This window comes from Exophiala bonariae (genome assembly GCF_035927105.1).
Source record: "Exophiala bonariae strain CCFEE 5792 chromosome Unknown scaffold_18, whole genome shotgun sequence".
Taxonomy (NCBI): Eukaryota; Fungi; Ascomycota; class Eurotiomycetes; order Chaetothyriales; family Herpotrichiellaceae; genus Exophiala; species Exophiala bonariae.
In genome coordinates, this window is record NW_027042493.1 from 1 (window position 1) to 27622 (window position 27622).

General features: G+C 49.9%; 11 protein-coding genes across 11 annotated transcripts; 5 read left to right on the forward strand and 6 right to left on the reverse strand.

The window, feature by feature from the left end:
• Window positions 1–1154: 1154 nt before the first annotated feature.
• Window positions 1155–2983, forward strand: LTR84_003937 (uncharacterized protein; the record flags this gene model as incomplete). The annotated part of the gene is made up of 3 exons (XM_064847517.1): window positions 1155–1659; window positions 1713–2187; window positions 2239–2983. The coding sequence occupies 3 exons, from the start codon at window positions 1155–1157 to the stop codon at window positions 2981–2983; spliced, it is 1725 nt and encodes a 574-aa protein (XP_064704629.1).
• Window positions 2984–3638: 655 nt separating this feature from the next.
• On the reverse strand, window positions 3639–4687 carry LTR84_003938 (uncharacterized protein; the record flags this gene model as incomplete). The annotated part of the gene is made up of 2 exons (XM_064847518.1): window positions 3639–4479; window positions 4683–4687. 2 exons carry the CDS (start codon window positions 4685–4687, stop codon window positions 3639–3641), a joined length of 846 nt encoding a protein of 281 aa, XP_064704630.1.
• A 415-nt stretch (window positions 4688–5102) lies between these two features.
• LTR84_003939 (uncharacterized protein) lies at window positions 5103–5460 on the reverse strand (the record flags this gene model as incomplete). Its single annotated transcript, XM_064847519.1, has 2 exons — window positions 5103–5134; window positions 5196–5460. The coding sequence occupies 2 exons, from the start codon at window positions 5458–5460 to the stop codon at window positions 5103–5105; spliced, it is 297 nt and encodes a 98-aa protein (XP_064704631.1).
• Window positions 5461–6427: 967 nt separating this feature from the next.
• On the forward strand, window positions 6428–8068 carry LTR84_003940 (uncharacterized protein; the record flags this gene model as incomplete). The annotated part of the gene is made up of 3 exons (XM_064847520.1): window positions 6428–6668; window positions 6723–7415; window positions 7470–8068. 3 exons carry the CDS (start codon window positions 6428–6430, stop codon window positions 8066–8068), a joined length of 1533 nt encoding a protein of 510 aa, XP_064704632.1.
• A 1293-nt stretch (window positions 8069–9361) lies between these two features.
• On the forward strand, window positions 9362–9823 carry LTR84_003941 (uncharacterized protein; the record flags this gene model as incomplete). The annotated part of the gene is made up of 1 exon (XM_064847521.1): window positions 9362–9823. One exon carries the CDS (start codon window positions 9362–9364, stop codon window positions 9821–9823), a length of 462 nt encoding a protein of 153 aa, XP_064704633.1.
• Window positions 9824–10434: 611 nt separating this feature from the next.
• On the forward strand, window positions 10435–13796 carry LTR84_003942 (uncharacterized protein; the record flags this gene model as incomplete). Its single annotated transcript, XM_064847522.1, has 2 exons — window positions 10435–12503; window positions 12569–13796. 2 exons carry the CDS (start codon window positions 10435–10437, stop codon window positions 13794–13796), a joined length of 3297 nt encoding a protein of 1098 aa, XP_064704634.1.
• A 609-nt stretch (window positions 13797–14405) lies between these two features.
• LTR84_003943 (uncharacterized protein) lies at window positions 14406–16277 on the reverse strand (the record flags this gene model as incomplete). The annotated part of the gene is made up of 2 exons (XM_064847523.1): window positions 14406–15742; window positions 15803–16277. 2 exons carry the CDS (start codon window positions 16275–16277, stop codon window positions 14406–14408), a joined length of 1812 nt encoding a protein of 603 aa, XP_064704635.1.
• A 527-nt stretch (window positions 16278–16804) lies between these two features.
• Window positions 16805–18286, reverse strand: LTR84_003944 (uncharacterized protein; the record flags this gene model as incomplete). The annotated part of the gene is made up of 1 exon (XM_064847524.1): window positions 16805–18286. The coding sequence occupies one exon, from the start codon at window positions 18284–18286 to the stop codon at window positions 16805–16807; it is 1482 nt and encodes a 493-aa protein (XP_064704636.1).
• Window positions 18287–19085: 799 nt separating this feature from the next.
• Window positions 19086–20567, reverse strand: LTR84_003945 (uncharacterized protein; the record flags this gene model as incomplete). The annotated part of the gene is made up of 2 exons (XM_064847525.1): window positions 19086–19249; window positions 19319–20567. The coding sequence occupies 2 exons, from the start codon at window positions 20565–20567 to the stop codon at window positions 19086–19088; spliced, it is 1413 nt and encodes a 470-aa protein (XP_064704637.1).
• Window positions 20568–22034: 1467 nt separating this feature from the next.
• Window positions 22035–24157, reverse strand: LTR84_003946 (uncharacterized protein; the record flags this gene model as incomplete). The annotated part of the gene is made up of 7 exons (XM_064847526.1): window positions 22035–22190; window positions 22241–22592; window positions 22639–23108; window positions 23165–23637; window positions 23684–23902; window positions 23958–23973; window positions 24023–24157. The coding sequence occupies 7 exons, from the start codon at window positions 24155–24157 to the stop codon at window positions 22035–22037; spliced, it is 1821 nt and encodes a 606-aa protein (XP_064704638.1).
• A 1748-nt stretch (window positions 24158–25905) lies between these two features.
• On the forward strand, window positions 25906–27402 carry LTR84_003947 (uncharacterized protein; the record flags this gene model as incomplete). Its single annotated transcript, XM_064847527.1, has 1 exon — window positions 25906–27402. One exon carries the CDS (start codon window positions 25906–25908, stop codon window positions 27400–27402), a length of 1497 nt encoding a protein of 498 aa, XP_064704639.1.
• Between the last annotated feature and the right edge of the window lie 220 nt (window positions 27403–27622).

The window sequence follows — 27622 nt, forward strand, 5'->3', positions numbered from 1 at the left end:
CCACCACCAGCGCATCGACAACCAGTACGCCGGTGTCACACTATTGTGGTTTCGGTACTGCCTTGGATGGAAAATGCAATTCAGCCACTACCACTACCAGCGCATCGACAACAAGCACACCGGTCTCGCATTACTGTGGGTTTGGTACTGCTTTGGATGGAAAATGCAACTCCGCGACTACTACCACTACCAGCGCAACAGCTAGCACCAAGCCTACCAGCGCATCGACTACTAAAGCTTCCACTTCGACTACTACTAAAGCTTCCACGTCGACTACTACTAAAGCTACAACCTCCCCAGTTAGTCACTGGTGCGGCTACGGCACCGCCTTGAACGGAGAGTGCAACGCACCACCAACCTCAACATCCACGGGTTGTGCCCCTCCAGCAACCATCACTGTAACAGTGACTGCCCTCCCACCTTGGTCAAACGGCCATTACTTGGACATGCCAACATATCAATTTGTTGTCCCAACTGCCACCGTTACAGTCAATCATTGGTAAAGGGCATTCTTAAAGCAATAGAATACTTTGCGGCGATGCTGCTGGGCAGCAACCGATCATACAGCAAGACAGCATAGCGAAAGGATTACGGGTTGAAAAAGCATAAGCGTGGCGTTTTGATAGATTTGAACATATTTACTATATACAACTAATAGTCTCTACAACAACTAATATACCACACTCCTTTAGCCCAAAAAACTCGATATTTCCTCCTGCATACAATGCAACCCCCAAAAGACCAAACATTCTCTTGAACGGATTTCTGCGAACAGAGCAATTTGATTATGTCATCAGCAGCAACCTACTGGGTGGGTAGGAATTATGCCATCAATTGCAGAAACCCTAGGTGTCTTCCCCAGGCGGCTTACCGAATCGTGATCGCCGTTGTTGCGTGGAGCCTCGAGGGGCCGAGGTGGACGAAACTCCATCCGGTCTCTGAGACCTCAAGCGAACCCTGTGACTGCCCGCAACTCCTGTTTTGCTTAGCTCGTAGGTAGACTATCTACCTACGACGCTACCTTCGCACCCCACAGCAACATATCATTCACGAAACTGCACTGGATCATCTTTAGCAACGAGACCATCAGAGCCTCCACCCCTGTACATTTGAATTCAAACGTTGCAGGATATTATGTCTACGAGACACAGGATATGCACAAGGCGAAAGCCGTAACGAGTCGCCTGGAACAGAGCGCCGGAGTCGCTGCGACACGCGCGACTCCCAAGACCTTTCAATTCGTCGATGCGAATCCTACCACCGATGCAGAGCGATCTCAGAATAAAATCCTCGTCCGTTCTAATGCCTCGAACTTCCATTGGCGGCGTGTCAAGAAATCCAGTAATGGTTCAACGAGCAGGAGTTCTACACGGAAGCGCACCCCAAATCATGAACCCAAAAAGCCATTAGGCAGAGCTATTGCGCCGATAAGTCAAACAAACGATGATATATCATCGTCCACAGAGAGTGATCAGTCTCCACCAAAGAATGAGGAGGACCGGGTTTCCCAAGAAGACACAGAATCACCCATTGAGAGTGATGTCCCTGCAGAGACTACCAGAGACCTGTTGAGCTTGATCGTTTCAGGGCATTATGACCCCTTCGAGATGTACCCGTCCGATCTACCCAAGGAGTTTATTAGTCCTATTCTTTATCAGAGTGAGTTTCTGCGTTTAAGCAATGCTAGGATAGTTGAGGCTTACGAAATGTAGTCAATGGATTTTTAGCATCGGTATTCCCACCAGAGCGAGGAAAACCTATAAGTGCATTATCTGAACGATGGCTCAATACCACGTTTAGCGACCGCGCTCTCTTTCATGCCTCGATATTTTGTCAACTCACAAGGAACAGCGCATTCATATCAGCGAGGTCGGAGTCTCGAGAACACGTACAATGCTACACTGAGACAATCCGCGGTGTGCACCAGAAATTCCTAGACAACAACACAAGTTGCACGGACGAAAACATATTATCAGTATATGCCCTAGCGTATCATGGAGCGACTCGACCACAGACATCAACAGAAGTACCAAATCAAGGGCCCTTAAAAACCCTCCAGCTACTACATGTATATGGAGGGCGGCTAGAAACAGTCGATGTACATCTGAGAGGCCTAGCTAAGATGCTTACATTGCGTGGCGGTGTCAGAAAGATCGGGTTGCCTGGATTGGCCCAGGCCATTTCATGGTGAGCATGAATGAGATCGTTCAAAAGGAATAACACTTACATTATTATTAGTGGCGACATTATTCTGGCCACCCAGAGACTCGAGAAACCACTACTACCCTTTGTTGCAATGCATGACGATGTGATCGGACGACTTACAGCGGCTTCTCGACAAGATCACCCTCTCGTTGGTCTAGGCAGGGGTTTTCGGGTCTTACCAGAAATGCTAGGTCGAGCAGAAGTATCGAAGCTTCTGATAGTCCTGCGCTGGATCATTCAATACACTTTCGCCATCGATGATTATGAGCAGAAAAGACCCGAGGCACAGGCGACTCTCCGACTCGGAGACGAGCGAAACTTCGTTCAACATAGTCTAATGCTGTTATCACCAACAATTCTCGAAATGGAAGAGGAGCATCCCATGCATCGGCTATGTCGATTAGGTACACTCATATATAGTGTACTGGTTGTGTTCCCCATTCCTTCTGAAGCTGCACCATTTCATCGGCTCGCCAAGGAAGTCCAGGCGCAATTATCACAGGCTTCCGTCCAATCCCGTTGGATCGAAGCACCAGAGCTCATCCTCTGGGTAACCGTGTTGGGCGCCATAGCTTCCACAGGCTCCCAGTACCGCGAATGGTATTTAACGACACTTGATCGCCTGACAAAGAGGCTCAACCTCGTTACATGGTCTGCTATGAAGGAGCGATTAGGAATGTTCCTTTGGTTTGAGAGCACCAACGATGAGGATGGCTTCAAGTTATGGAAGGAGATGGAGGACTCAAGTCCGTTCCGGTTACCAAATTCCGCGCATTGAGCATGACCCGTGGCATTTTGGCAGAAACACCATGAGAGAATTGTCAATCATCAAGATTGTTGAGTCCTCGGAATTTTCTGTCGAGTTTCTATGCGAGCAATGCCTTCAAAATGAGGGGAATTTTAGATCGCACACAACCGACGTGAGAAACTACTCGAAGCAATGTTCATACGAGCATACTACGCCATTTAACAACATTCTCGGAGCACACGGTTGCCCCAATATGCCAGGCGAGATTCCACCTGGTTGATTCTGCAACCACACGTACGACGAAACATAGGACATCTGGCAAATTTGACGAAGAGCCATCCACTAACAGATTCGTGTCTTCTCCCACATCATAAATATTGGGAATAAGCACTTGGTTTTCTGCCATCTATGGGAATTGGTTGCACTCCTAACTATTCAACAACCTCGCATGCGTCGATTCCATCGACACGTGCCGCCCATCCCTCAATGCTTAGCAGGAAATCGCCTGGCCAACCACTCCCCAACGGCTTCCGCCACGACAGTAGGCTTCTCATAAAGGCACCAATGGCCCGCATCGATAACCTTCTCCTCGAGATCTTTCACTAAACTCTGCTCCTTGGCATCCACCATCAAGTCTGTTCGGCACACCCAGTCCCCCGTCTGCCCGATGTATAAGAATGGCACATCAATGACTGACCCTCTTGTCCCTACCGTTTTCATCTTTCTCACATAACAACTTCTCATCCTCAATCATCGTATTATTCGCCAAGCTGAGATAATAGCACACCGGCCCCTCGAACCCGTCGCGCGACATTCTCTTTATGAAATCCTGCTTCAATTTCTCGCCGTCGGGATAATTCTTCAGTGGCACCGTGTACCCGCCGGCATACTTTCCAGTTCTAGTGATATACTCACGCATAGCGTCTTTAGTACAGAACATTTCGCGCATCCAGATATCACGGCCCTTTTCCTCCGGCAACGGCGAGGAATACAGCCCGTTGTTGACCTCCCAGAAGCGTTCGAGGTTGAGGCGCATCACTTCTGGCGCGTCCGGCGCCGTGAAGAACTCCCAGTACTCCCACTGTGGATAGCCGAAGCGCTTAGTGGTCTCTTCGTTTGCGGTAGACAGGGAAAAACGCGACGAAGTGGGGATTTGATATGCCAGGCTCAGGAGGCACAACCCCATGCAGCGGTCCCGGTGGTAGAGATAGAAGCGTTGTGAGGTCGCGCTGCCCCAGTCGTGGCCGATCGGGATGACGCGTTTTCCTGTCACGCCTTCTTGGTCGAGGATCTGGGAGAGTGAGTCAGCTTGTTGGCGGTAGTTGTAGAGTGATGGCTTAGTGGGTTTGGATGAGCCCCCGAACCCCAGGAGGTCCGGGAGGATCATCGGGTAACCGAGACTGGAGAGATGAGGGACGGCGCCTGCCCACATGTATGCGTGGTCGGGAAATCCGTGGACCAGCATGAGAATGGGGAGGTCAGGATCACTGTTGATCTTGGTGTTGAAGTCGGGCGAGACATAGTAGCTGTAAGTGAGGTTGTATGGTGATGTTATCAGCGTGTTATGCACAAAGTCGTCCATTCTGGCTTTCTTTTGAGAATGTGCTGTGTCAACAGGGAGAGGGCTCGGAGAAAGACCTTCAACACGAAGAGTGGTGGTCGATTAAGACTATATATATGCAAAGCCACCCCATCGAAATAGGTCGAGTGACATAAAGGATTCCCTGACGACATTGCATACCAGCCTTGTTGAAGGTTAAATCCCACAAGGTTTGATCTGCGGAGAAAACGGTCGAAAGGGACCAGAGAGAGACAAAAAACTTCCCCAACAAGCATTTGGAGTTTACGACTTCTTCTTCAGGTGATTCTTAGCGCGCTGCCATGTGAGTAACGGAGGTTTTGAGAAGGGAGGAGTGATGGAGATATCAGTCCTCTCAAACATAACGTACTCTCGGACGATTGGAATTCTCCCATAAGAGATCAGGGAGGATCGCAATTTGTTATCAAATGCCATTCCTTACATTGAGAGTCTAGAAGGCTCTTCACAAGCACGGTACTATTTTACTTAGGTAGCACGGGCATCCATCCCATGCCATACCAATGCTCAGCCTCGTCCCCCATACTCCACAATCGGCTGAAGCCTCGGGGCTCAAGCGACGGAAACATCGACCTTGGTTTTATCTATCGAAACGATAAGCCTCAACAACTTTTGTTACATAGCGAACATTACCGCAATACTTACAAAAAGCAACATAGTCCTTGATATGCGATGCCTTCTCGAAGGGTTTAGGGTAATACCACGCGACGTCCTTGACTTCATTTCCGCCCACGGTGATGTTATAGTAGCTGGCATCACCTTTCCACGGGCAGTGTGTATGTGTCTTGGAATCGGAAAAATCGTCCTTCTTCACCGAATCAGGTGGGAAGTAGACGTTTCCTTCGACGGTTTCATACGTGGATGTCGAGGCGATGACTTGTCCATTGATCTTGGCGGTTGCGGTCGGCATGTTGAATGGTTGTTGTGGTTATCAAGGTAAGTAGTAAATGGATTTATTTAATCGGCACTATTTGAAGGGCGGTTGGGTTGTTCTAGTGAATTGGGCTTCCGTAGATTAATAGTCGGTCGAAGAAACTCTCGAGATGGTTGTTAATTGCGATGATGTCGATATGTACGCTGATGATCGCGACCGAATGCCCAGAGGGTCAGCCGTGATGACAAATCTCGCTGAGGTCTATATTTCGTTGGATACATCCCCTGGCGGGGGGCTCGGGATGCGGAGTTAGCTTAGGTCTAGCCATGCTTGATCGGTCAACATCAAGCACAATGAGCGATATGATTAGATATGCGTCTTCTCCATGGAAACTTATGTGTAGGGTTTGTAGGCCTCTACGTTATGAAGAGGTTGTAGAATGCCGCCATCCGAGAAACTTGCTTTCTGGGAGAGCACATGCTGAGGTGTAAGTAGCTCGTTAATTAGTTACATCAACGACTGTGACCACAGTGAAAGGATCGGCAGTAAGCATTGGTGGGGTAAGGGGGTCGAGGGCTGAAAAGGGGGAAGGGCATAGGCAACCCGGAATTTGGCTGCATTTGTTGACATTGGGCGCATTTAAAGTAACCCATCCTTTATCTTACTGTCACACACATTTAGCACCGCGTGTGACCATCATTTCTTTTTTCCTCGAGTGTTACAGCTTCAGGTGTTGCCTGGCATATCCCATTCGTGTTTGCCACTTGCATTGAGGCTCTGCTGTCAACCCACCAGGCTCCAACGCCTTGCCATGGAGGCCGGAACATTGCCTTGGCCGCCTAATTTCGATGGATGACAGGGCTGAGGCTGCTGGCCCCCGGTATGGATTCCACCGTGGTATTAATGGCTTATGCAGGCAATCAGTCCACTTCCTACTTTCCTAAGAAAATGTAAAATATTTATTCTCAGCGGGTGCCCGTAATAGCCAGTATCCCACCCCATCATGCCTCACAAGAGAATCATCGTTTGTTGTGATGGGACCTGGAACAATGCCGATGGAACCGGTCAGATACCTACGAATGTCGCGAAACTTGCACGATGCATCGACAATGAGGCTGCAGTACAACAAAATGGCAAGGATGTCTTGATCAAGCAAATTGTTTACTATCAACGTGGAATTGGCTCTGTTGGAGGATGGCTTTTTGGCAAGTTAGAGAATGCAATTGAAGGTGCGACGGGTAGAGGTAGGAGAATTTTCCCACTGTCCTCATCAATGAAGTGACTAAGACTTCTGTCAGGTGTGCGGGAGAATATCATGCAAGCGTATCAGTTCATATGTCTGAACTACCAGCATGGAGACGAAATATTCCTTTTTGGATTTTCAAGAGGTGCTTTCACTGCCCGAAGTATCGCACATCTTATCTTCACTATGGGACTGCTGACCCATCGTGGGCTAATGCAACTCGGTGCCATTTTCGAGCAGTGGGAGAGACAGAATGAAACAGAAAAGATCAAGGGCTCACTCGATGATGATCAGGAGGTCAAGTCGTACCTCCGGAATCTACTGGCCAAAGAGATGACACGCCCGAACATTCCCATCAAAGTATGTGGTGTCTGGGATACCGTTGGGTCCTTGGGCCTTCCAAGGCCGTTCTTCCTTCCTCAGCCGGTCGGGAGGAAACTGGCTTTCGTCAACACGAAAGTCCTCCCGAATGTAGAGTATGCTTTTCAGGCACTCGCATTGGACGAACGACGTAGGCAGTTCAAACCTACACTTTGGGAGAAGCCGGATGGTCAAGAGTTTCCTCGTGTGCTACGACAGTGCTGGTTTCCCGGGTCGCATTCAGACGTCGGTGGGGGCTTGAAGGACGATGCTGCCGCTCGGCTACCTCTTGCTTGGATGTTGAGCCAATTGGATGATCTTTTGGAGTTCGATCCATTGGCGGTCGGCCAATTCATGAGAGTATCAGGGACTTCACCTGGCATTTTAGGTAAGTCATGCCAGGTACTTGTCCCTTGCCAAAAGCCTACTAATTGAGTAACAGGGAGGATTCATAATTCCATGAGCCTTTTGTTCTTATTTGGAGGTTCATATTTTCGGGTCCCTGGTACCTTTACATCAGTCAATCCTAGAACTCGTGAGTTCACGGACCATCGACTGCGGAACACCTACGAGTCTATTCACTGGTCAGCTCGGGAACGAATGTCAGAGCAAGTCGATGATTACGACAAGGCAGGCTTGGTCGACTTCACCATGATAGGCGTTGCCACAGAACCGGACAGCCCAGTCGTGCACCAGGTCGCAGATCAAGAGTTCCTGCCATTACCTGGACCTCCAGGTAGACCAACAGCCGTTCAATGGGTGAATCGAAAGTTGAATGTGTCTCTCATGGAAGACGATATGAGGGAGTACGAGCGAAACATTCTGAAGCTCTGGGGTATGCAGCAACTTTACACCTTGGCGACCGACAAGGTAGCAAATGAGAGTTTCACGACAGAGAACAGTCTCGAGGATAAGCCTAGGAGTGCCGCGGAACGGTTGCAACAGCTTATTGTTCTCGGAAAGAGGCCGACCGCCGACTTGGCCATAGATAGGTCGTCGGAGCTGATCGCACACCTATCACCAAGATCAGAGACGTTCTGAGAGTGTATCAGAAATTTTGATTCGTATGGCTCGAAACTGCGGCACTTATAACCCTTCAACAGCGAGCGAAGGGCATGGCCTTTGATTCTCCCTGCTATGTCCTTCCTACATCGCATTTTTGACTTGATGCATGGTGTGGGCGTAAAAGCCAAAAAGTAACATCATGATTATTAGTATGCCTAAAACTCCGGGCAGATATCAGAATATTTCAGGAGTAACCACGAATGAAGACTACTGTTGTCTCTTCACTAAAATTTGGATTTTCATCACCTTTCAACATTGTCATCGGATACAACCTGCGAAATCAACATCAAGAAAAACTATCGCTCCTACCTGCCCTCTCCAGTGCCTTAGAAAGGATCAGTCCTTGACGAATTTGGCGGGCATAGTAGGAAGGAGTGATAGAAAATCCTCTTGCGAGCATTTTTTCACCCACCAGCCGAATTGAATGCCCGACCTTGGAGAAGATCGGGATACCAAACTCGGCCAGCATGCCTTTCCAGTCTGGAGAATTCTTTGATTTCCAGACTTTAGGGCGTTTGGCAATAGAAAGTTTGTTATGTTAATATATATAGGTGACTTTCAGTGAGTGAAGATAGTAACTAGTTAGTGAAGTAGGTAGCTCGCGAAGGCTAAGGAATTGCCGAGGTTAAACATGTAAATAGACGTTTAACTACCTAGGTAGCTCCCGAACAGGCCGAGCACTAGTTAGTTAAATCACTACCTAAACTAACTAACTAGGTACCGGGTAAACTAATCTTAGTTAACTGATGTAGGGGCCACCAGGCTTGCACAGCGACATTCCTCTTTACTTTGTCTCTTATCTCTACTCTTCTTTTATTGTACTATGTTGATCGCAACATTATTCTTGGCTAGTGCAAGTTGATTATGAATGCACACAACAGACAAATCTCAACCGTCTGAGTGTCCCAATCTTTAGGACGGTGGACAATTCGATAGACCTTATCCGCCCTTGCCAGTGCGTACAACCGCATGGGGCGATTTAGTAGGTGGTTCCAAACACTGCACGAGCTCTGATGGCTCAGCCCCCTCAGCCCCAACGAGGCTCGGCTACTTACTCCTTAGTCTCTGAGGTATTCACTGCTCCTTCCTTGTTACCTTCGACGTCGAGGATACTTCCATGAGCACAAATCCACTCGCTCTTGATCACTCGTGGAATCTCATGCACTCTGTTTGTACGCATTTGACTATCGCAGGCTCCGGATCTGGGACTCTGTTGGTAATGAAATCAGAGTCGTCACTGATGTTCTAATCTGCAAGCTTCAGCAAGACATGTCAGGTATCGAGATCCTGGGCATAGCCGCCGCGGTTCTCCAAATCGCAGATCTCGGCGGCAAACTGTCTGTCAAACTGTTTACTTTCTCCAGAAAGATCAAAAGTGCAGATAAAAGCATCAAAAGCGTTTCACAGGACATTGCAGCAACTGGTGCCGTGCTCCAGCAGCTGGCCAGCGTGCTCAAGAAAGACGAGAAGTTGCGGCTTTGCTCTGATCAAGCGATAGAAACAGCCAAAGGGTTAGTAGCTGATTGCAAAGCTATTTTCTCGGAATTGGACGAAGCGCTCGACAATCCTGGAACATCAGGCAACAAGTATATCTCGGCATGGAAAGAACGGCTAAAGTTTCCGTTCATCGAGCCCCAGATCGAACTTCTCCAGTCGAATCTCGAGCGACTCAAGGGCTCCCTTGTCCTCATGTTGAATGTACTGATCTATGCTGAACAACTCCGAAAGTGAGGGCTCTTCCCGTAAATACAACCGCAGCGCAACTAACCAAAACGTAACAGCCATGATGCGTTGCCGATTCTTCAAGAGCAACGAACTCTAATACAGATACTGGTGGACGATCGCAACGCCAGTTGTAAGAAATTCGACCAGATGCAGAAAGCGATCCAAGGTCGAAGCTTTCCGGCCACTCGCACCAGAGGGAAATCCCCGTCTATAGCTTCAATCAGCTCTGAGAAAGCGACCGCCACTGCGCATGAGCGAGAGCTCCAGCACCACGGCACACTCGTGGAGAACCTTATGAGCGAAATAAATGCCAATCGATATCAAATCAATCATGGTATTCGCTACAGAATGCATCAAGGAGTTTTGAGAGCACATTGGGACGAGTGGTCATCAATTAGAAAGCGCTTGGGGCATGGAAAGCTTATGAAAGTGATATCGCTCCATTCTGAAGTGGTAGGTCTGAGAAGATTTCTGAACACAAGTCCTCTCCTTGAAAATCAGGCGATTAACACTTCGTCAGAGCCAATACTGGCTTTCGAAATTGGAGCGCGATGATACTCCAATCCGAGACAAGCCTTCGAATCAGCCTCTTTTTGATACCTCTCAAAAAGCTTCAAATGGTACCAGATTCTTCTCTTTCCAATCGTTCACAATTTGACGATGTGACAGCAGATCTTCCAACATACGAAAAGGCTATTATCTCGACAAATCTTGACTCACAAGTTCCTCAATATGCAAGAACTGGTCGTTCCAGAAATTCCCACTCCAGCTCAGCTAAGTCGAGTTTTACTTCTGGTAAGGACATGAATGACAATCTCTCCAAAATGTCAACAAAACAATGGATTTCGCCGCCACCCCCGCCGCCACCGCCCATGTCAAAAGAGCCTGATTCGAAGATTGCGCAGTCGCAATTCTTACCTTGCCCACCGCCACGAACTGGAGTTTCAACTTCCATTCCCTCCCTAAATTCTGTTCGTCTACCGGCCGATGGTGTTTCACCAGCGCAGGATCCTTCGATTATATCTCCCAGGCCGAGCAGTGGGTCAGAAACGCCATCTCTCGAGAGAAAACTGCATGGATCATCAGAAGTCTTCAAGTCTGTTGAGAATAGTGAACATGACTCTGGAAGAAGATATTCTGGGCACTTTGCAGATTCTAATCCTGCATCACAGTGGTCAATGATACAAGTCGCCGCCTGGCTTAGGTTGAACTCCTTTTCCGAAGAATGGGTGATAACATTCGAGAATCTCAGAATGGAAGGATCGAAGTTCTGGGACCTTGCCGTTGGACCCACTGGACGTGGCAACATGGTAGCGATCATAAAGCGTGTCTACCCAGAGCTAGCCAGGGTATGCACCAGCAGAGGAGTCGTATGGAACCAGGCAGTAGCGCGTGAAGAAGGCAGACGTCTTCGCAATCTGCTGGTCCGCGATGCGGAAGCAGCCGTTCGTCGTTGGCATGAAGAGGCCATTGTTGAGGACCGTATAGCTGACACTACTCAAGGCGAGGCTTTTGGTGATGACTCGAACTCGTCGATAGTATTTGAGGGAAGGACGTCAACCTCGCGCCCTGGAACGTTTACCCCCACAAGCCACGAATCAATGCCGCCAGTCAAGTTCGTGGGTTCGAGACGTTCTCCCAAAAAGCACGGCGCCCGGAACCACGCACGCTCCGCTGATGCAGAGTCGGGTTCTGGTACAGAATCTGACGATGGTCTGTTTACGATTGCCCCTACCGCAAAGCGAGGGAATACTGCCGCGCGAGGCCCTGCCGGCCAATCTGCAAGCAAGCCTTCGCTCTCTCTGGGCTCACAAATGCCAAATGTGACTACATTTAGCGCTGGGAAGATTGAAAGTCAGCCAGAACACGGAACTTTATTTGGTGGCTCGTTGTGGGCTGTTCGTGCAACACCGGACCAGATACTCAAAAACTTGAGCACGCTCTTTCCTGACTTGGATGCACAAAGAAATCCCAAGCACCAGGCAGAAACACCAATCAGAGGTCAGATCATTGGTGCTGGCGTAAATAGCAGTGTTCACGTTGGTCTGAGAGTTGAGCCATTACGAGTCATCGTAATAAAGCAGATTCGGACCGAACAAGATGAGAACACTAATTCCAGTCCACAGGGGTCTCGGAAGGCCGAGTTAATGAGCTCCCTGATCGACAAATTCGCTTCAGCCATGCGGTTTAGGCATCGAAACCTCGTTGAGATTCTAGGATATCACCGGGACAAAGGCAATTCTTATCTCAGTCTCCACCTGGAATACGTCTCTGGAGGAACCATAGAGACCTGTCTGAGAACCTATGGTAGACTTGAAGAATCCGTCATCAGATCTGTAACGCGACAACTCTTGGCTGCTCTTTGCTACCTCCATCAGTCAGATCACTCCTACGGTGAAATTAAGGCTGGCAATATTCTCCTGGACTTGAAAGGGGTGTGCAAGCTTACTATCCCTGGAACCGTACTGACTGGCGAGTTTCTCGCTGGCGCCGTGGGAGGACACGGTGCAGCAGACGACATCTGGCATCTCGGCTGCATAGTTTTGGAAATGTATTCAGGTCGTCGAGCAATAACTCTGGATCCCAATACCGGAATTGATTCGAAAAGGACGCCATGTATCCCAGAGGACATCGTTTCGAGGGCATCGGTGGAAGGCCTTGATTTCATGGCGGATTGTTTCACAGTGTAAGAATCTAATTTCTACTCTTCCTTTACCATTCGCAATGAATGGTATCACTGACGAAATCCAGGAACCGAAAACACCGTCCAAGTGGTATTAATCTTAGTCGAGCTTCACGATTCAGTGCACCAGACCCATCCTACAATTTCCTAAAAACAGCCTTGTTTGCAAGCCTTGGAGGTCCTCCAACGGTGGCTGAGGCGTCGAACACTCAACACGACTATACACGACTCTTGCCAGACATAGAAACTGCCGCTGCATCATCAGCTCCCATTGATCTGGAGGAGCTCAGAATCTTTCCTGTCGACAAACAGTATAGCCTGGGATTGGATTCCATGGATCGACAAGAACCCCCTGATCACAAGCCACATGATGTATTCTTCTCCGCAGCTAATCCAGCAGGTAGCAGATCGGAGTCACCCCTAACTGATACGAGTGAAGTGATCCAAGGGCCAATTGGTCCTGCTGCAGCCTCGGCTTCAATGTATGCCGCCGTCTCATCGCCACGCATCATGACAGCTGCAGACATCATGCGTAAGCGGCGTGAGAGAGATTCAAGGAGAGGAGATGCCTCATACACCCATACAGGATCAGCATCACAGCCAACGCCGTGGTCAACGATCGGTGCTTCCAATCAAGATTCACAGTCATGGCACCAGCAGGGAGGTAAGACCATAAGCGATCTTAAAGGACATTTATCCGAAAGATTTCGAGACAAGTCTCCTCCTCCGACGCGTGATACTCGGAGTAGGCAACGCCCGTCATATATCAAAATCCCTCCACCTCCTCCGACACAAGGTTGGAAGATGCAAGGACCGTCACACTTCAATATCCCCCCACCCCCACTCCCTCCGCCTTCTCAGAACGAAAGGCCAGTCATCTCCGCGACCTACATCCCCAACAGCGACTCCTTTGGTCCCGGCGTTGGGATTCCGCCACTTCACGGCCATCCAAGCATAAATGACTCAAGCGTTTCGTACGAAGCTTACTATTATCCTTCGGCACCCGGCACTAACAAACAAAGGTACTCACCTCCGGAGTCTCCGGTATCTAGGATTTCATTCTTCGAAGATCGGTCGCGGTCACCATCTGGAATGCGGGATGAGGGATACCAAGCTGGAGGAAGAGGAGGAGAATCGGACGAAGAGAATCTCCCTGATGTGGATGATGCCGATTCTGTCGGTAGCGCTGATGATGCTGACGATGATGAACATCATGACGACGTCGCAGACATCGACGCACTGCTGTTGGACTGGACGACCCTTTCGACAGACGAGGTCAAGGCTGTAAAACCATGAGCGGGGCAGGCATTGCCTCCTTATCGAACTCGGAGGCAATGAACGATGATGCGTGCTTGCTTTGAACATACAGCACTCGATCCAGATCCGGCTGAGCCAATTACTCCTCAACGAATGTGACCAGAGTATGCTTGGTTGTTCCTTGTAAGTGATCAAATAACGAAGTGTAGGAAAGGGCAGATGGAGGACAATCTCAACTGTTGGGCGGCCAATGCGTGTGAACAAAAGTGGGATTGTTTTCAATCGCAAGGCTGTGGCCGGAAGGGATTTGAGTGCTATCACATGGTCAGTTTCTGAGTGTCAATTCATCGAATATCAGGAGCTAGCAGGCATTAACCTTCTGGTGTGATTTGAAGAATATCTATGATTGACTTCAATATTTTATTCTATCAATCTTCGTTCAAGTTCCGCATCCCCAGTCTCCTAGATGAAAGACCACCTGTTGTTGAAATCATGTTGGTGGTTTGTTGCCTTTTTTAATTATCGCACAAATAAATGACCCCATCGCCAGATAATTTTATCCCCCTCTTTTCCGGCATTTTTGGTTGAGTGCATAAATGCAATCTCTCTCTCTCTCTGGCGAGCAAATATCAAACATGAATGACCATATCATAGAATAACGCTACTAACATTCACCACACCCTTCTCAGCAATCAGCTCCTTCTTCACATCGTCCCCAATCTCACCATCCACACCAAGGATCATCAGTGCCTCATTCGACGGTTTCGTTGGCGTTTCCTTGGATCCATCGAAGCCCAATTTCTTCGCGCTCGCCGAGACGGTGGAGAAGGTGGCTGGGGCGACGCTCATGAAATTGATGTTGACGCCCTCGCGGCCGAGAATACTGCCGACGACGCCAATCTTGCCCGGTGAGTCGTAGTTGTGGCAGATGAGCAGCGAGCCCTCTGGCACGAAGGAAGTTGCGAATTGGCCGACGCGTGAGATGAAGGGGGAGTTGTCGCTGCAGTAGCCCGAGATGATGTGTTGTTTGGTGCTGAGTTCTCTGTTGTCGGCGCCATCGGCCGAGGTGGACACGACGGCTTCGGAGGAGTGTCTGCTCAGAGAGGGGGCGCGGCTCGGTGGGCGTGCGATCAGCGTCACCATGCTGTTGTATGCTTGAGTCATGGGATCGCGCGATTTCTGCTCGTTGATGAACAGGCCGCGTTCTCGCGCGACCATTTCGGCGTTCACGATGTTGACGTTGAAGCCCTCCGTGTCGGAGATGGGCGAGGTGAGGCCTTTGATTAGTGCGGCGAAGAGGGGTTTGGTGCTCGTCATCTGCGCGATCTCTCCCTCGTATATCAGGTCGAAGGTATTCAGGTTTCGCTGCGTGGGTTGTGAGGGAGAGGCGAAATGCTGAATATATAATGAGCCCATCTTCTCGACCAATTTGACGAATGGTTGGAGTGTCTTGTACTCCGCTGGGAGTATGATTGGCGCATTGACCGCGCTGCGAGGAAGATCGCCGGCCAAGATCTGAAGGACCTGTTCGCATACGTCGATGGACACATTTTCTTGTGCTTCGACCGTTGAAGCTCCCAAGTGAGGAGTCGCGATACATCTTGGATGCGCAACCAGCTTAGCAGCAGTTGAGTCGGCGACCTTGTTTGGAGGTTCGCTTGTGAATACATCGATAGCGGCGCCAGCTATTTGGCCGGATTCTAGAGCCACCAGGAGGCCTTCCTCGTCCACGATACCACCTCGGGCTACGTTGAGGATGCGGGCGCCACGTTTCATCTGGTTCAACTCCGCTGTCGAAAGCATGCCGCGGGTCGATGCCAACATAGGGGTATGGATTGTCAGGAAGTCGACCTGGGAGAGTAGATTCGGTAATCCCTCAATAAGCTCGACGTTGGCAGCAGCTGCCACTGCTTGCGAAGCATAGGGATCCGAAGCAATGACTTTCATTCCTAGTCCCCGAGCCATTCGTGCAACGATCAGACCAACTGCAAATATCAGTGCTGTGTCCGTTTTTCTAACGCCAGATTTTCATATTTGGACCATACCTTTTCCCAGACCGATTATCCCTAGAGTCTTTCCCTTGACTTCTACACCCACCAAACGACTTCTCTCCCATTTTCCATCCTTTACACTTGCACAACCATCAGGGATATTCCGGGCCATGCTCATCAGCAAGGCAATGGTATGTTCTGCAGCGGCTTGAATATTGCCACTGGGACTGTTGACGACAATGATGCCAAGCTTAGTGGCGGCGGGAACATCGACATTGTCAACACCTACGCCAGCACGAGCAACGACCTTGAGCTTTTTGGCGGCACTAAGTAAGTCTGCAGTGACTTTGGTCTCTGAACGGACTAATAGCGCATCGTAGTCGCCGATGATCTCCTTGAGTTGCTCTGGGGAGAGACCTTTCTTTTCATCCACGTCAAGAGTCTTACGAAGCAGTGCTAGTCCATCAGCGGACAGTTTCTCGGGGCATAGTACTTTAGGCCGGACGGCATGTCCGTTGGTGCCTTCCATGATTATGACAGTGAATTGGGATGTAGTTAGAATAATCCTGGTCCCTACGTAGCAGAAAAAAGAATCTCTTTTGGAGGATGACCACGCAGACGTGAGGATAGCCGGATATTGAGGGGAATTTTGAGTCTGTGCTCAACGCAAAACACAAATTTCGGTATTGCTTTTGACAGTTATTGAAAAACGAGCCGACTTGTGCGTAACAAGATGGACCGCAGCCTAAGTAGAATCCACCAATTATGCTCACAGAATGAAATTGATGGATATTCGCTGTCGTTGAGAAACGAAGGATGGGAATGTGGGGGTTTCCATGCCGACATCGCAATTCATTCGATGACATCAACTTTCTGTGGGTGCAATTTGATGCCCCACGATTTTCAATATTTCGCCAATCTGGGGAAGCCGGGATCCAATAGTAGCCTCCATATGAACCGCGTCAAACAGTAGACAAGAAATCACCTACCTGGAAAAAAAAGCACGCCAGTGCTATAGTAGAGCCTTGCTGGTTATATATATCCAAATATTTCGATTTAGTACTCAAGTGCTTCCTCGAACAATCCCCGTAGCTGTTCTCGTTCCTCGCCGAGCTCCTCGCTCAAACTCGGTGCCAGCATCAGCACTCGCTTTTGTGGTAAAGTGCCTTCCACTAAATCGTCTATACTGTCTTTCGTGAATCCGAGGTGCTTTAGTCCTCTGGGCTGATCTCCGAGGCCTACCAGGAATTCGGCTAGAGCCTCACTGAGCACTTCACCCGCACTTTCCTTCTTGACGTTGGAAATGTCCTTGCCAAATGCTTCCGCGGCCGCCAGATGCCGCTCAGGATTGCTCGGTCCCGTGAACCTGAAAACTGCCGGGGCAGTAACAGCGACACTCACACCGTGGGGAATAATGGGCGTATCAAGAACATATCCCTCGTGCTTGTAGCCTGGATTCTGTCCACTGATTGGGTAACTCATGCCGTGGCAAAGATGGACACCAGCATTTCCAAATCCGACTCCTGCCAGTGTAGCAGCCAAAAGCATTTCACTCTGTGCCTCATGATCTTCAGGGTCCTTGGTTGCTCGTGGTAGATACTTGACTGTCTGTCTGAGTGCCTGCAGCGAGAATATATCTGAAATAGGGTTTGCGCCTTGATATGCAGGTCGAAGAATGGGGTTGGCTGGTCTTGGTGATCTTTCATAGTAAGGAATCGCGGTCCAAGACTCTAGTGAATGGCACAAGACATCGAGACCTGACGAAGCATGGACAGCCGAGGGCATGGTTCGAGTATTGAGAGGGTCACATATTCCCAAAGTGGGCTTTAGAGCTCGGTGAGCAATACCTGTCTTCGCTCGCTTCTCTACCAGATCGAAAATTGCTGTTCCCGTTGTCTCTGAGCCGGTTCCCGCGGTGGTCGGAATTGCAACCAAAGGCTTTAGGGGTTTAGTGATGGGTAAGCCCTTTCCTAAGGGAGCATTGACGAAATCGAGGAAGTCTGCATCTGGAAAACATGTGTAGAGATTCATCAGCTTGGCTGTGTCGATGACTGAGCCACCACCAACAGCCAAGAATGCGTCGGGCTGATATGGCATTGCGAATGCAATAGCATGCTTGATAGAGCTGTCTTTGGGCTCGACCCGGCATTGATCATATACGGTGAATTCCACCCCTTCGTTCGTCAATGCTTCGATTGTTTGTTTCATAGCATTTAATTTTGCGACGTTCGCATCAGTAACGACGATGACCCGCTTTGCACCCAGATTCTTCATGTCCATACCCACTTCTTTCGTGGAACCCGGCCCGAATCTGATCGAGCTCGCTGCCATCTCGAAGGCATAATCTTTGGAGCGGGAGTGGTCGATTGGGGTTGCCAATCGCCTTCTCGCTTCGCCAAAGACAGCCGGAGTATGATGGTGATTGGGGTTGGAGTGGCAAGGGCAGTTAGGAGGATGATTGTACTGGATGGAGCGTAACAACGACGAGGATCGTTGAGCTGCGGTCCTTGCGAGCCGCACAGCGGGTGAAAGGGACATTGTGAGAGGAGAGGAAATGTATCACACGCGACTGAGCGTCAACGGTCAAGTAGCAGTCAAAGTAGACAGGATGAATTGGACCTATGTGCAAAGGCGAAGGTCTTTATTGTACTCGACAAGGACGAGATCGCAGGTTCAATCTAGAAGAATGGACATCTCCCACAATCAATGATCCTGGGGCAGGTCCTTGTGGCACGTTGCTGCCACTGCCAATGTTCTGTGGGGAAGCAGCTTCCCATCTGTGGCGCCCCAAAGCTGGTGTGTAATTGGAGGTTTTGGGCGTATCTGGCGGTTCTCTAGGCATAGCTAGACCATTTCCAGGCCCAGAGCTTCCACCGGGATCCCTAACGAGGAAATCGTCTTACCTATGGGCCGGTGCCCGGACCGCTCAAGCTCCATCCACAATTTAGCTTGGGACTGAAATCGCTGGGGGGATACCTCGGCCAAACCTGAGTGAGGGGCAAAGTGCGGATCACGACTTTTGAGAATGAGGGGAAGAAGTCCGAAGGCTTGGGTAGATGATGGAGGAATAGAGCCTTTCGTATGACATATTCTCCCGCGAGAAGACCATGAACAAACACAACTTCTTTCAGATGAAGATGTAGGACTTGAGCTACCTGGGTCCTTAGGTACCTATACTAAATGACATATGAATGCCAAGGACGACTATGCATGCTTGTGTGGATGTATGCACAACATACGAGCAGGTGCCACATGCCAACCATTGTCAGCAAAGAACTCGAGATGCAGAATCACTGAATAAGAGATGCTGCACCAGGCCAAAACTGGTATGTGTACTTTATAACTTGGAAGTCCCGCCTCTGGACCGCACAATCGGGCCATGTATTTTTGTGGATGGCAGCAACAGATCCAACTGCGACGTGTTGAGGTATCCGAGATGAGCCTCCGAAAGATTCGTGATGCCTAGCAATTGCATGGCAATTTTCAACTCCTCTTTCAGGACTGTTCGAGAATTCGGGTTAGTCATATATTTGCACGCAAGACAAGACAAAACACGCGTATGAGACTTACTCTCAAAGGCCCGAACCAAACCATCTTCTCCATAGGCCAGGGCGTAGAGGAACGGCCGACCCACACAAACAGCGCTAGCACCAAGACAAATCGCCTTGAGAACGTCCGAGCCTCGCCGAATGCCACCATCGACGACCACCTCCATGCGCGGCAAGATTTCAGGACACGTCTTCTGAATTTCCAACAGGACAAGGATCCCGGGCGGTGTCGTATCCAGCGCTCTCCCACCATGGTTTGACAAGTAGATTCCCGCGCAGCCAATCTCATAGGCTCGTCTCGCGTCTTCAGCTCGCTGGATGCCCTTCACGAACACGGGGAGCTTTGTATAGTTCTGGATCCACTTGATATCCTCCCATTTGAGGTTCGGGTCGATAATGGTATTCGTGGGTGGCGGAGCCAGTACCCGCTCACCTTGGCTCATGGCTTCTCTCTTGCTGAGCACAGGGAGGTCTGCCGTGATCATGATCGCTCGGGCGCCGAGACCACAGACTTCGTCCAGAAGGCGCCGCAATTCTGCGCGGTCCTTGTGGACATAAAGCTGGAAAAAGAATGGGTGATCGGGCTCCAGTGCCTCGGCCACTTCAGAAGCTGAAAAAGAGCTCATCGAAGGGACGATGGCCGGGACGCCGCTGCGCTGACACCCTTTCGCTACTGCAATCTCTCCGTCTGGATGGGTGAGTTTGATCGATGAGGTCGGCGCGGCCAGGATCGGGCATGAGAGGTCGTAGCCGAGAAATGTGGTTCTGGTATTGGCATCGTCCACGCCCTTGAGCAAGGTCGGGCGGAATAGTAATTGGCGGAATAGCTCCTTGTTGGCCTTGTGTGCGTGCCCATCTTCCGTCGCGCCTGACACGTATAGCCATGCTTTCTTGCTCAATGCTCGCTCCGCCACAGCTTCGAACTGGGATAGATTCACAATGGACTCCAGTGGCGGCAACTCAACAGCCGTCTTGGTGGTGTTCGTCTCTGCCTGTGAACTCGTGAAGGTGATGGCGTCGGTGTCCTCAATCTCACCCACCCGCCTCTCCTCGCCAAAGTACCGAAGTACCATTGCCGGACTGTGGATTTCATTGTATGCGGCACTGCCATCCTTGCCGAGATGGCTTTCGATGATCTCCTGCCCGCCAGGATGTTTTGCCGCAAAGCCAGAGAAATCCCAGACCACGCCGTTCAGAAGTATCCAGGCATCGTGCTCGACGACATGTTGTCCGAGTTCCTCGACCGTCACTTTAGATGAGGAGGACGGCATTGTTCCTCTTGTGGTGAAGCTATGCTCCGTGCGATGGCGGTCTCGTCGTCTGCCGAGCAGACCACCTTTGAGATCCTCAACCTATTAGTACTTCCTTTGACACGAAGTCGACCACGTAACTTCAAGACCAGTATTTCATCTCGCAGATAAGAGTGCCTCATTTGTAAACAATTTTGGTATTTTTGAAAATCTATGGTCCCGAGCGATCGGAGATGACCTATCTCCCCCCCCAGAGCGACAGTGCGTCAAAGGCCGAGGATTGGCTTTTTCTTACTCTTTTTTTCTTTCGGAAAAGCCGACGTCTGGTCCAACACAAATATAATCCAACCTGTCAACTACCTCTGGCCTCGAGTACACGCAGCACATAGCTAGAACACCTTCAATTCACATGAAACTTTCAAAGTTCGTTGGTGTTGCAAAAATTTCTAGGATAACAATAAGCTCAAAAGGTGCAAACAGCTGAATTTTGTTTGTACAACTGGCACATCGTTCATACACTATCAACAAGTTGTTCTTCTTGATCTCAAACTCGAGAATGTCCTCGTCGATGATCATCTCGACTGGAGCTTAGCGTGGCATGGTCAAATTCTCTTGCAATCTTGATGTCGTTGGTATGTGGCCGTTTGGACCGTGATCGATTGAACTCGATCATAGATAGCCCTAGAAACCCCTCTCCAGTGTTCGCTGACTCGTACATTTTTCTTTACATTTGCACCCTCCCGACCTCTACCATACTGATCATTTCGTCTCTTCCCCCCACCTTGTTCGAGTCGCAATCAACTTGATAGCACCATTTCTGGGTGCAGCTGGACTACGTCTCAGTCTCCCCGGACCACTCTTCAAGCCTGAACTAAACCCTAGTCCTGTCCATCAGCGTGGTCGCCGCCCCCAAACCTCTGGAACGTCAGCGTTAGAAGCTCTTTTTGAAGACAAAATGCGGACCTAGGCTTCGTCATCTTCAAAATCCCTTGATATAAGCCTCGAGTGCCTCTGCTGTTCCAGCCACGCCTCGCACCTTCTTGCCTCCACTTCTGCTCTTGGCATTTGAATCTCGATTTCATTGCAGGTGCAGCGACTTCAGAAGTGCGAGAACGCTGGGTGATGGCAAGATATTGGACAAACTGCAGTACAGATGCATTTGCAGCAGGCGTTCACGATCAACTTCCTCCTTGTAGAGTTTGAATGTGACGACGCTAAAGAGAATGTGCGGGCTGTTGCTCGTGATACACAGGTGATAATGGATGCTATTCGCTGTTCGCTGTGAGCCCTAATACCTGGTCAGCCTCGTCAACAAAGTACCGCGAGTCTTCGGCCAGCCTGTCACCCAACCACCAGGCTCTTTCAAAACCAACGAGGTGACGCTACCAGATAGCAGCAGCGCAAAATGCTGCTGACAGATTTCAAAGCCGCCAAGCAAGTTCCTAGGATTATCGTATCGGTACTATCCGGTGGCCGCAAGGCAAAATCTCAGGAGTTCCAGTCACTGGGACCATTCGAAGGATCGAAGAATACTGGTTGACCAAAAAACCTAATACCCAGATCTTCACCGGTGGTACCTTCCAGTCCGACTAAGGAGTCAACGGTTGGATAATGTAGGAAATCCATGGACATTTCATCCATGCTCTATAACGTTGTTAGCACAGCTTGCAATGTGACACTAGATGGCGACTGACTAGGTCGGGAACAGTAAAATCACGGTCGTCCGCACCGCCGTTGTTATCCTCATAATCACCAAAGTTGGGCGCCTGTATGGCTACGAAGACACCTTCGGCTTGTCCGTCACTGCCTGCGCTGGCTCCCAGAGCCAATTGCTCCCTCGATGTGACGTAATCACGGGCAATGCTGGTCAGCTCCGCTAGCATGTGGCCCTTTTGTGTATAGCCAAGGGCAAGCTGAAGCCGTTGCAGATAGCCAGCGGCGACGTCCAGATACAGCATATTCTTGGGCGTTTCTGAGTGGTCTGGATTGTAGACCACAAGATCAAAGAGGATAAACGTGGCTACGATTGGCGTCAAGCCAAAAATACTGTGCTTAATTAGTGATAGTAAAGCAGCGATTGGGGAAAACAAACTTCATTGGTGTAGATGGCTCCAAGGGTATGTAGGACAATACTTCCATGATCATTCTGGCAGATTTCATCAATAGTAGCTTACTCTCTGCTACGGCTTTACAGCGTCGATCGCCTTCGACATGGATCAGGAGCCTGCACATCGCGATCTGGAGGTTGTAATATAGAAAGTGAGTCTGCAAGATTGCGTATAGCATGTGGGTCTTTGCGACATGGCGTGCCCGCACCGGGACATCAGGTCGAAGGTGGTCTGGGAAGGAGTCTTTCCACCTTTCCAGTTCCTTACGAGTATGTCGTATTTCATTTTCATAGTAAGTAGGCATCTGACTCCTTGAGCTCACAGAGAACAGCTTCGCGTATGCATGAGAAAGGACTCTGGCGAACTTCACTTGTACGTCTAGCCAGTCCGTATCGCCGTCTGGCGAAGTGATAGCATCGGGCACGGAACAGCTGATGTCGCCATCATTGAACAGCTAGCAAGAAACGTCAGAGCAGAACGGCATAGCCATTGATTACGTCCAAGACTCACCGAGGACTGCGACGAGTGGAAGCTATACTCCTTCTCAATGCAGTAAATAACCCAGAATGCTCTCCTTTTCTCCGCCGAATCAGCGAGATTGGGCGGTTGTTTATTCAAACGAAGGGCAATGGCCATTCGAGCGGCTTCGGTGATCAAAAGCTCCTCCACCGGCCAGCTGGATTGATTCATGCCGAAGATGGCCATTGCGGTCAGTGTTTGTGCAACGAGTAGCGACTTCTTTGCAAATAGAAGACTGGCAAAGGACTTGAGCACGAGTATGAATATCTTCCAGGCTTGTCCTTCCATGGGCTTAAAGGAACCTCCGTCACGAGAGATCATTCCCAAGCTGAGGATTGTACAATAGAGCATTGCCCATACCTGGTCGGAGCAGAGCTTAACCTCGAGATTTGTGCCTAGAGCTTCATGCTCGAACGCATGTCTATCGAGGAATGGTAACACAGGGTGTATCTCGGTGAAAAATGCTGCAACCATAAGTTAAAGGGGTTGAAATCGATCTGAGCCACTCACTTTGTATATAAGCTGCTCGTAGTTCGGGCGTGGACATCTGTAAAACTACTTGAACGTCGAAGTTTTCTGGCTGAACAGCGGCATTGACGGAACTGGCCTGCCTAATCCTTGATTCATCCCCAAACTCATCCAAAAGGGTCCGCACGCGATCGTGACCAAGACGTTTTGCTAGATCAACCAGGTTATGCTCCGAAAAGAATGCAAGACTACAGCTTGTGACTAGAGCACGTCAGCTAACAAGACGGCCGGGACGCTATCCACTATGAAGCCTTACTATACTTTGTGCTGCGCTGCAAAATGTTACCCCAATGGACAGATGGATAGTGGGAGAAATCTGACCTGAAAAGTAATATTACCCTCGGCATCGGCGGATCTGAGTGTCGTAGAATGAGTGTCAGTGGGCGACATTTCACTCATCTGGAACCTTGGTGCATCAGAGGGTGGAGTTCCGTGTTGGATGGATCCCCCATCCATTGCAGTCGTCGTCGCGAGGATGTCGGGTTGGGGGGCAGTGCGCGCACGAGGTGTAGCGGCTGATTGACGTGCTTTGCGCTGCTTCGTGGACGAGAAATGGCATTGCTCTCCTCGCAGCTAGACATCAAGTTCAGATCTGGTGGTCTCAACCGGATATCAAGGGCATCCTCACATTACAGTTTGAGCAGGCATCATCACGGAGATTTTTTTCTAGTATCGTGTGAGTAGGAACTTGATCGAATGCTGGACGTGAATTACTTATGCATCGGACTTTACGCCGGCGACAGAGATCGCATGTCGTCAACGGCTTTGCGTATTCACTAGACATGGAATCCGTCATGTGCGCAAGATCCATGGTACAATCGAAGGTTGGCCACGTTTCCAGTCTATGGCGTAATGGTCTAATATCGAGATGCAGAGGGTCAGTGCTTGGGTATGCTATGTGACCTTGGGCGCGCTGATGCGCATGTCTACCCAGGTAGGTAAAATAGTGAAGGCAACGACAAGGAAAGTTACTCCGGAATATGAAGGGTGCTAGGTGGTTGGGGCACAAGATTAACCTTCACGCCGCCGCGGGCAACGACGTCACCTGCGAGATGGCCCGAGGCCTCCTTGGCCCAGCCAAGTTCCGGAAGAAATAAGGGGTAGTATGTACTATTTTGCTGGATAAAGCGTGAGCATTCCTGAGTAATTTCGACTCCTAGGTTTATGATCATTGAGGAAACCTAGCGTCGGCACGCTAAACAACGACAATGTTCTCTCTGTCATATCGACTGAATTGTATGAGCTACAACAGCTAGGTTCGCCCAAAGTGCGAGGTTTTCCTAGCTTAGGGTTTGCCCGCACACACGATCGTCATAGAATAATCTCCGCGTGCAAAATGATATGTTCACTGGGATCTCTCTTCCAACCTCGAGCCCCTACTTGAACTTCGCCATTGTGAAGTCGACACGTGTCATGATTGTAAGAAGAGCCTACCGATGACAGCACGAAATACTTCATCCTACCCGGGTGAAGTAGTATAATCCCTAAGGAGCAAGGTATCACCTCGAGGATCAGAAGAAGACACAAATCATCAAAGATTGCCCTAAAGCAAACCATGGTGCGTTTTGCTTTCACCTTGGACGCCATCTCGGAACGACCTAGCAAACAGTTGCGTAGCTTCCTGCCACCCCTGCGTGGCCCATAACTCTGCAAAGATGGCAAGCTGGACGAAAAGCGTTGCGTCTAGTGCGCATCTCACCGGAGTCCTGGCAAAACAAACCGAACTAAAGCTTCAATGTGTTAAGCCTGTCGCGGCTTGAGATAACGAGTCTTGGTGCTGCGTATCTGTGAGCTCTCGTATCGTCCCCCACATAGCGTAGCACACTTTAGAAAGCTCTAACGCTCTCAACGGGGCTACTGCCGTGCCATCTGCCAGCCATGCGAGGAGCAAAACGGGGTCTCGCCATTTATCGCCGTATGTGCGGGCGGGGTGCGCACGATTGAGTCAAGCACAGACGTCGAGGACGAGGGTTAGACGACCGGAAGTTCCGAACATTTCGAGCCAAGACACGTGAAGCCGAGCCACAGGGTTGACGTGCAGTTGCTTACATGGATATCTATTCAATACTTGGAACGGGTAACGCAAGATTCAGATAAGCAAACCTACTTATGTATCAGCATCGTCGCTCTGCGTAGGAGATGATAGAGCGAGAAGTTGTGTGATATCAAAGCCTCGAAGCCTTACCATAAGCCGGGATTGCGAAATGGCTAGTCTGACTTACGCTCAGGCCGCTCTCAAAGCGGCACAGGACGCCTACACTAAGCAGAATCCGTTGTCATTACAAGCCCATCAGGCTGCACATAACAGCCTCCCCGGCGGCAATACCAGAACTGTGCTGCATGCGGATCCTTTCCCCATCACCTGGGACTCTGGCAAGGATGCCACTCTGACCTCGATCGACGGCCATACCTATGCCGACCTCCTGGGTGAATTTAGCGCAGGAATTTTTGGTCACTCAGACCAGCGCATCGCACAGGCCGTACAAGACGCGATGAAGAGTGGTTGGAACTTTGGAGGCAATTCCCGTCTGGAGAAGGCATTGGCACATAAGGTTGTCGACCGCTTCAGGCCATCTGGAATCGAACTCGTACGATTCACAAATTCGGGGACGGAGGCTAACACAACCTGCTTGGGAGCAGCTGTAGCCATCACACAACGGCGAAAGATTCTGGTCTTCAGCGGAGGTTATCATGGAAGCACGCTCGTGTTCCCTATGGCCTTAATGCAGGGCTTATTAAAGACACCCAGCATGAACCTCCCTCACGAATTTGTGTTCGGAGCTTACAATAACATCCCGGAAACCAAGGCCGTCATCGCTGCACTTCCCCAAGACAGCCTTGCTGCCATCCTAATTGAGCCAATTCAAGGCTCAGGAGGCTGTCGACCAGCTACCCAAGAATTTATGCAATACCTCCGCCAAGTCACTGACGAGACCGGCGCGCTATTAGTAATTGACGAGGTCATGGCATCGAGACTTTGCTTCTCCGGTTATAGTGCGGCGATAGGCATCCGTGGGGACTTTGTGACGCTTGGCAAGTATATTGCTGGTGGTATGACATCTGGTGCATTTGGGGGCCGCAAAGATCTTATGGAGCTCTTCGACCCTACTAAGAACCAGCTGTTTCACCCCGGAACTTACAATAACAACGTACTTAGTATGAATGCTGGCTTAATCGGACTGGATATTTATAATGCAGAGGAGGTTGATCGCTTGAACAGATTAGGAGAGGACGTCAAGGCCAAGATTCAACAGGTTCTGATCGATGAGAAGATCTATCCAGAGCAGCTTCCCTCGGCCTCGACCAACCTGATCGAGATTGACAGCTTTAAAGACAAGGCTGAGGTTATTGACATCAGCACCGGACAGTCCTTGCGCAAGTTGCCTCCAATGTTTATCACAGGAAAAGGGAGCATGCTCAACATCCGTTTTTCCGGACCAGAGGCTGCCACATGGCAAGCCCTCTTCTGGCATCACTTGCTCACTCGTGACATCTTCATTGCGGTTCGAGGTTATACACCACTGAATCTGAAGGTCACCGCTACTGACGCCGAAAACTATGTCTCTGCGATCCGGGAATTTGTTCAACAGCACAAAGCTCAACTCTTGGCTCAGGAGCCAGTGGCTTTACAGGATATAGCATCAGTTTTGCAACCAAAGCCTGCGGTGGCTATCTCGATGCAAGTTGCTGCGACCGCATAAGTCTGAGGCCCGAGGCGTCTGCGAGACTAGGGTGTATAACACAAAAGGGCGGCTTGAAGTGTTCCCTGCCTTAGATGTTCGATAGAAATATACGAACGTTTTCCAACCACTAGAGTCGCACACATTTCGGTGTGTCTCTCTGTTTCTGCGTGCATGGCCTCTGAAGCCTCAATAAACATTTCAAAATCCTCCACTGATAGATCTCTGCATGTTACTAGCA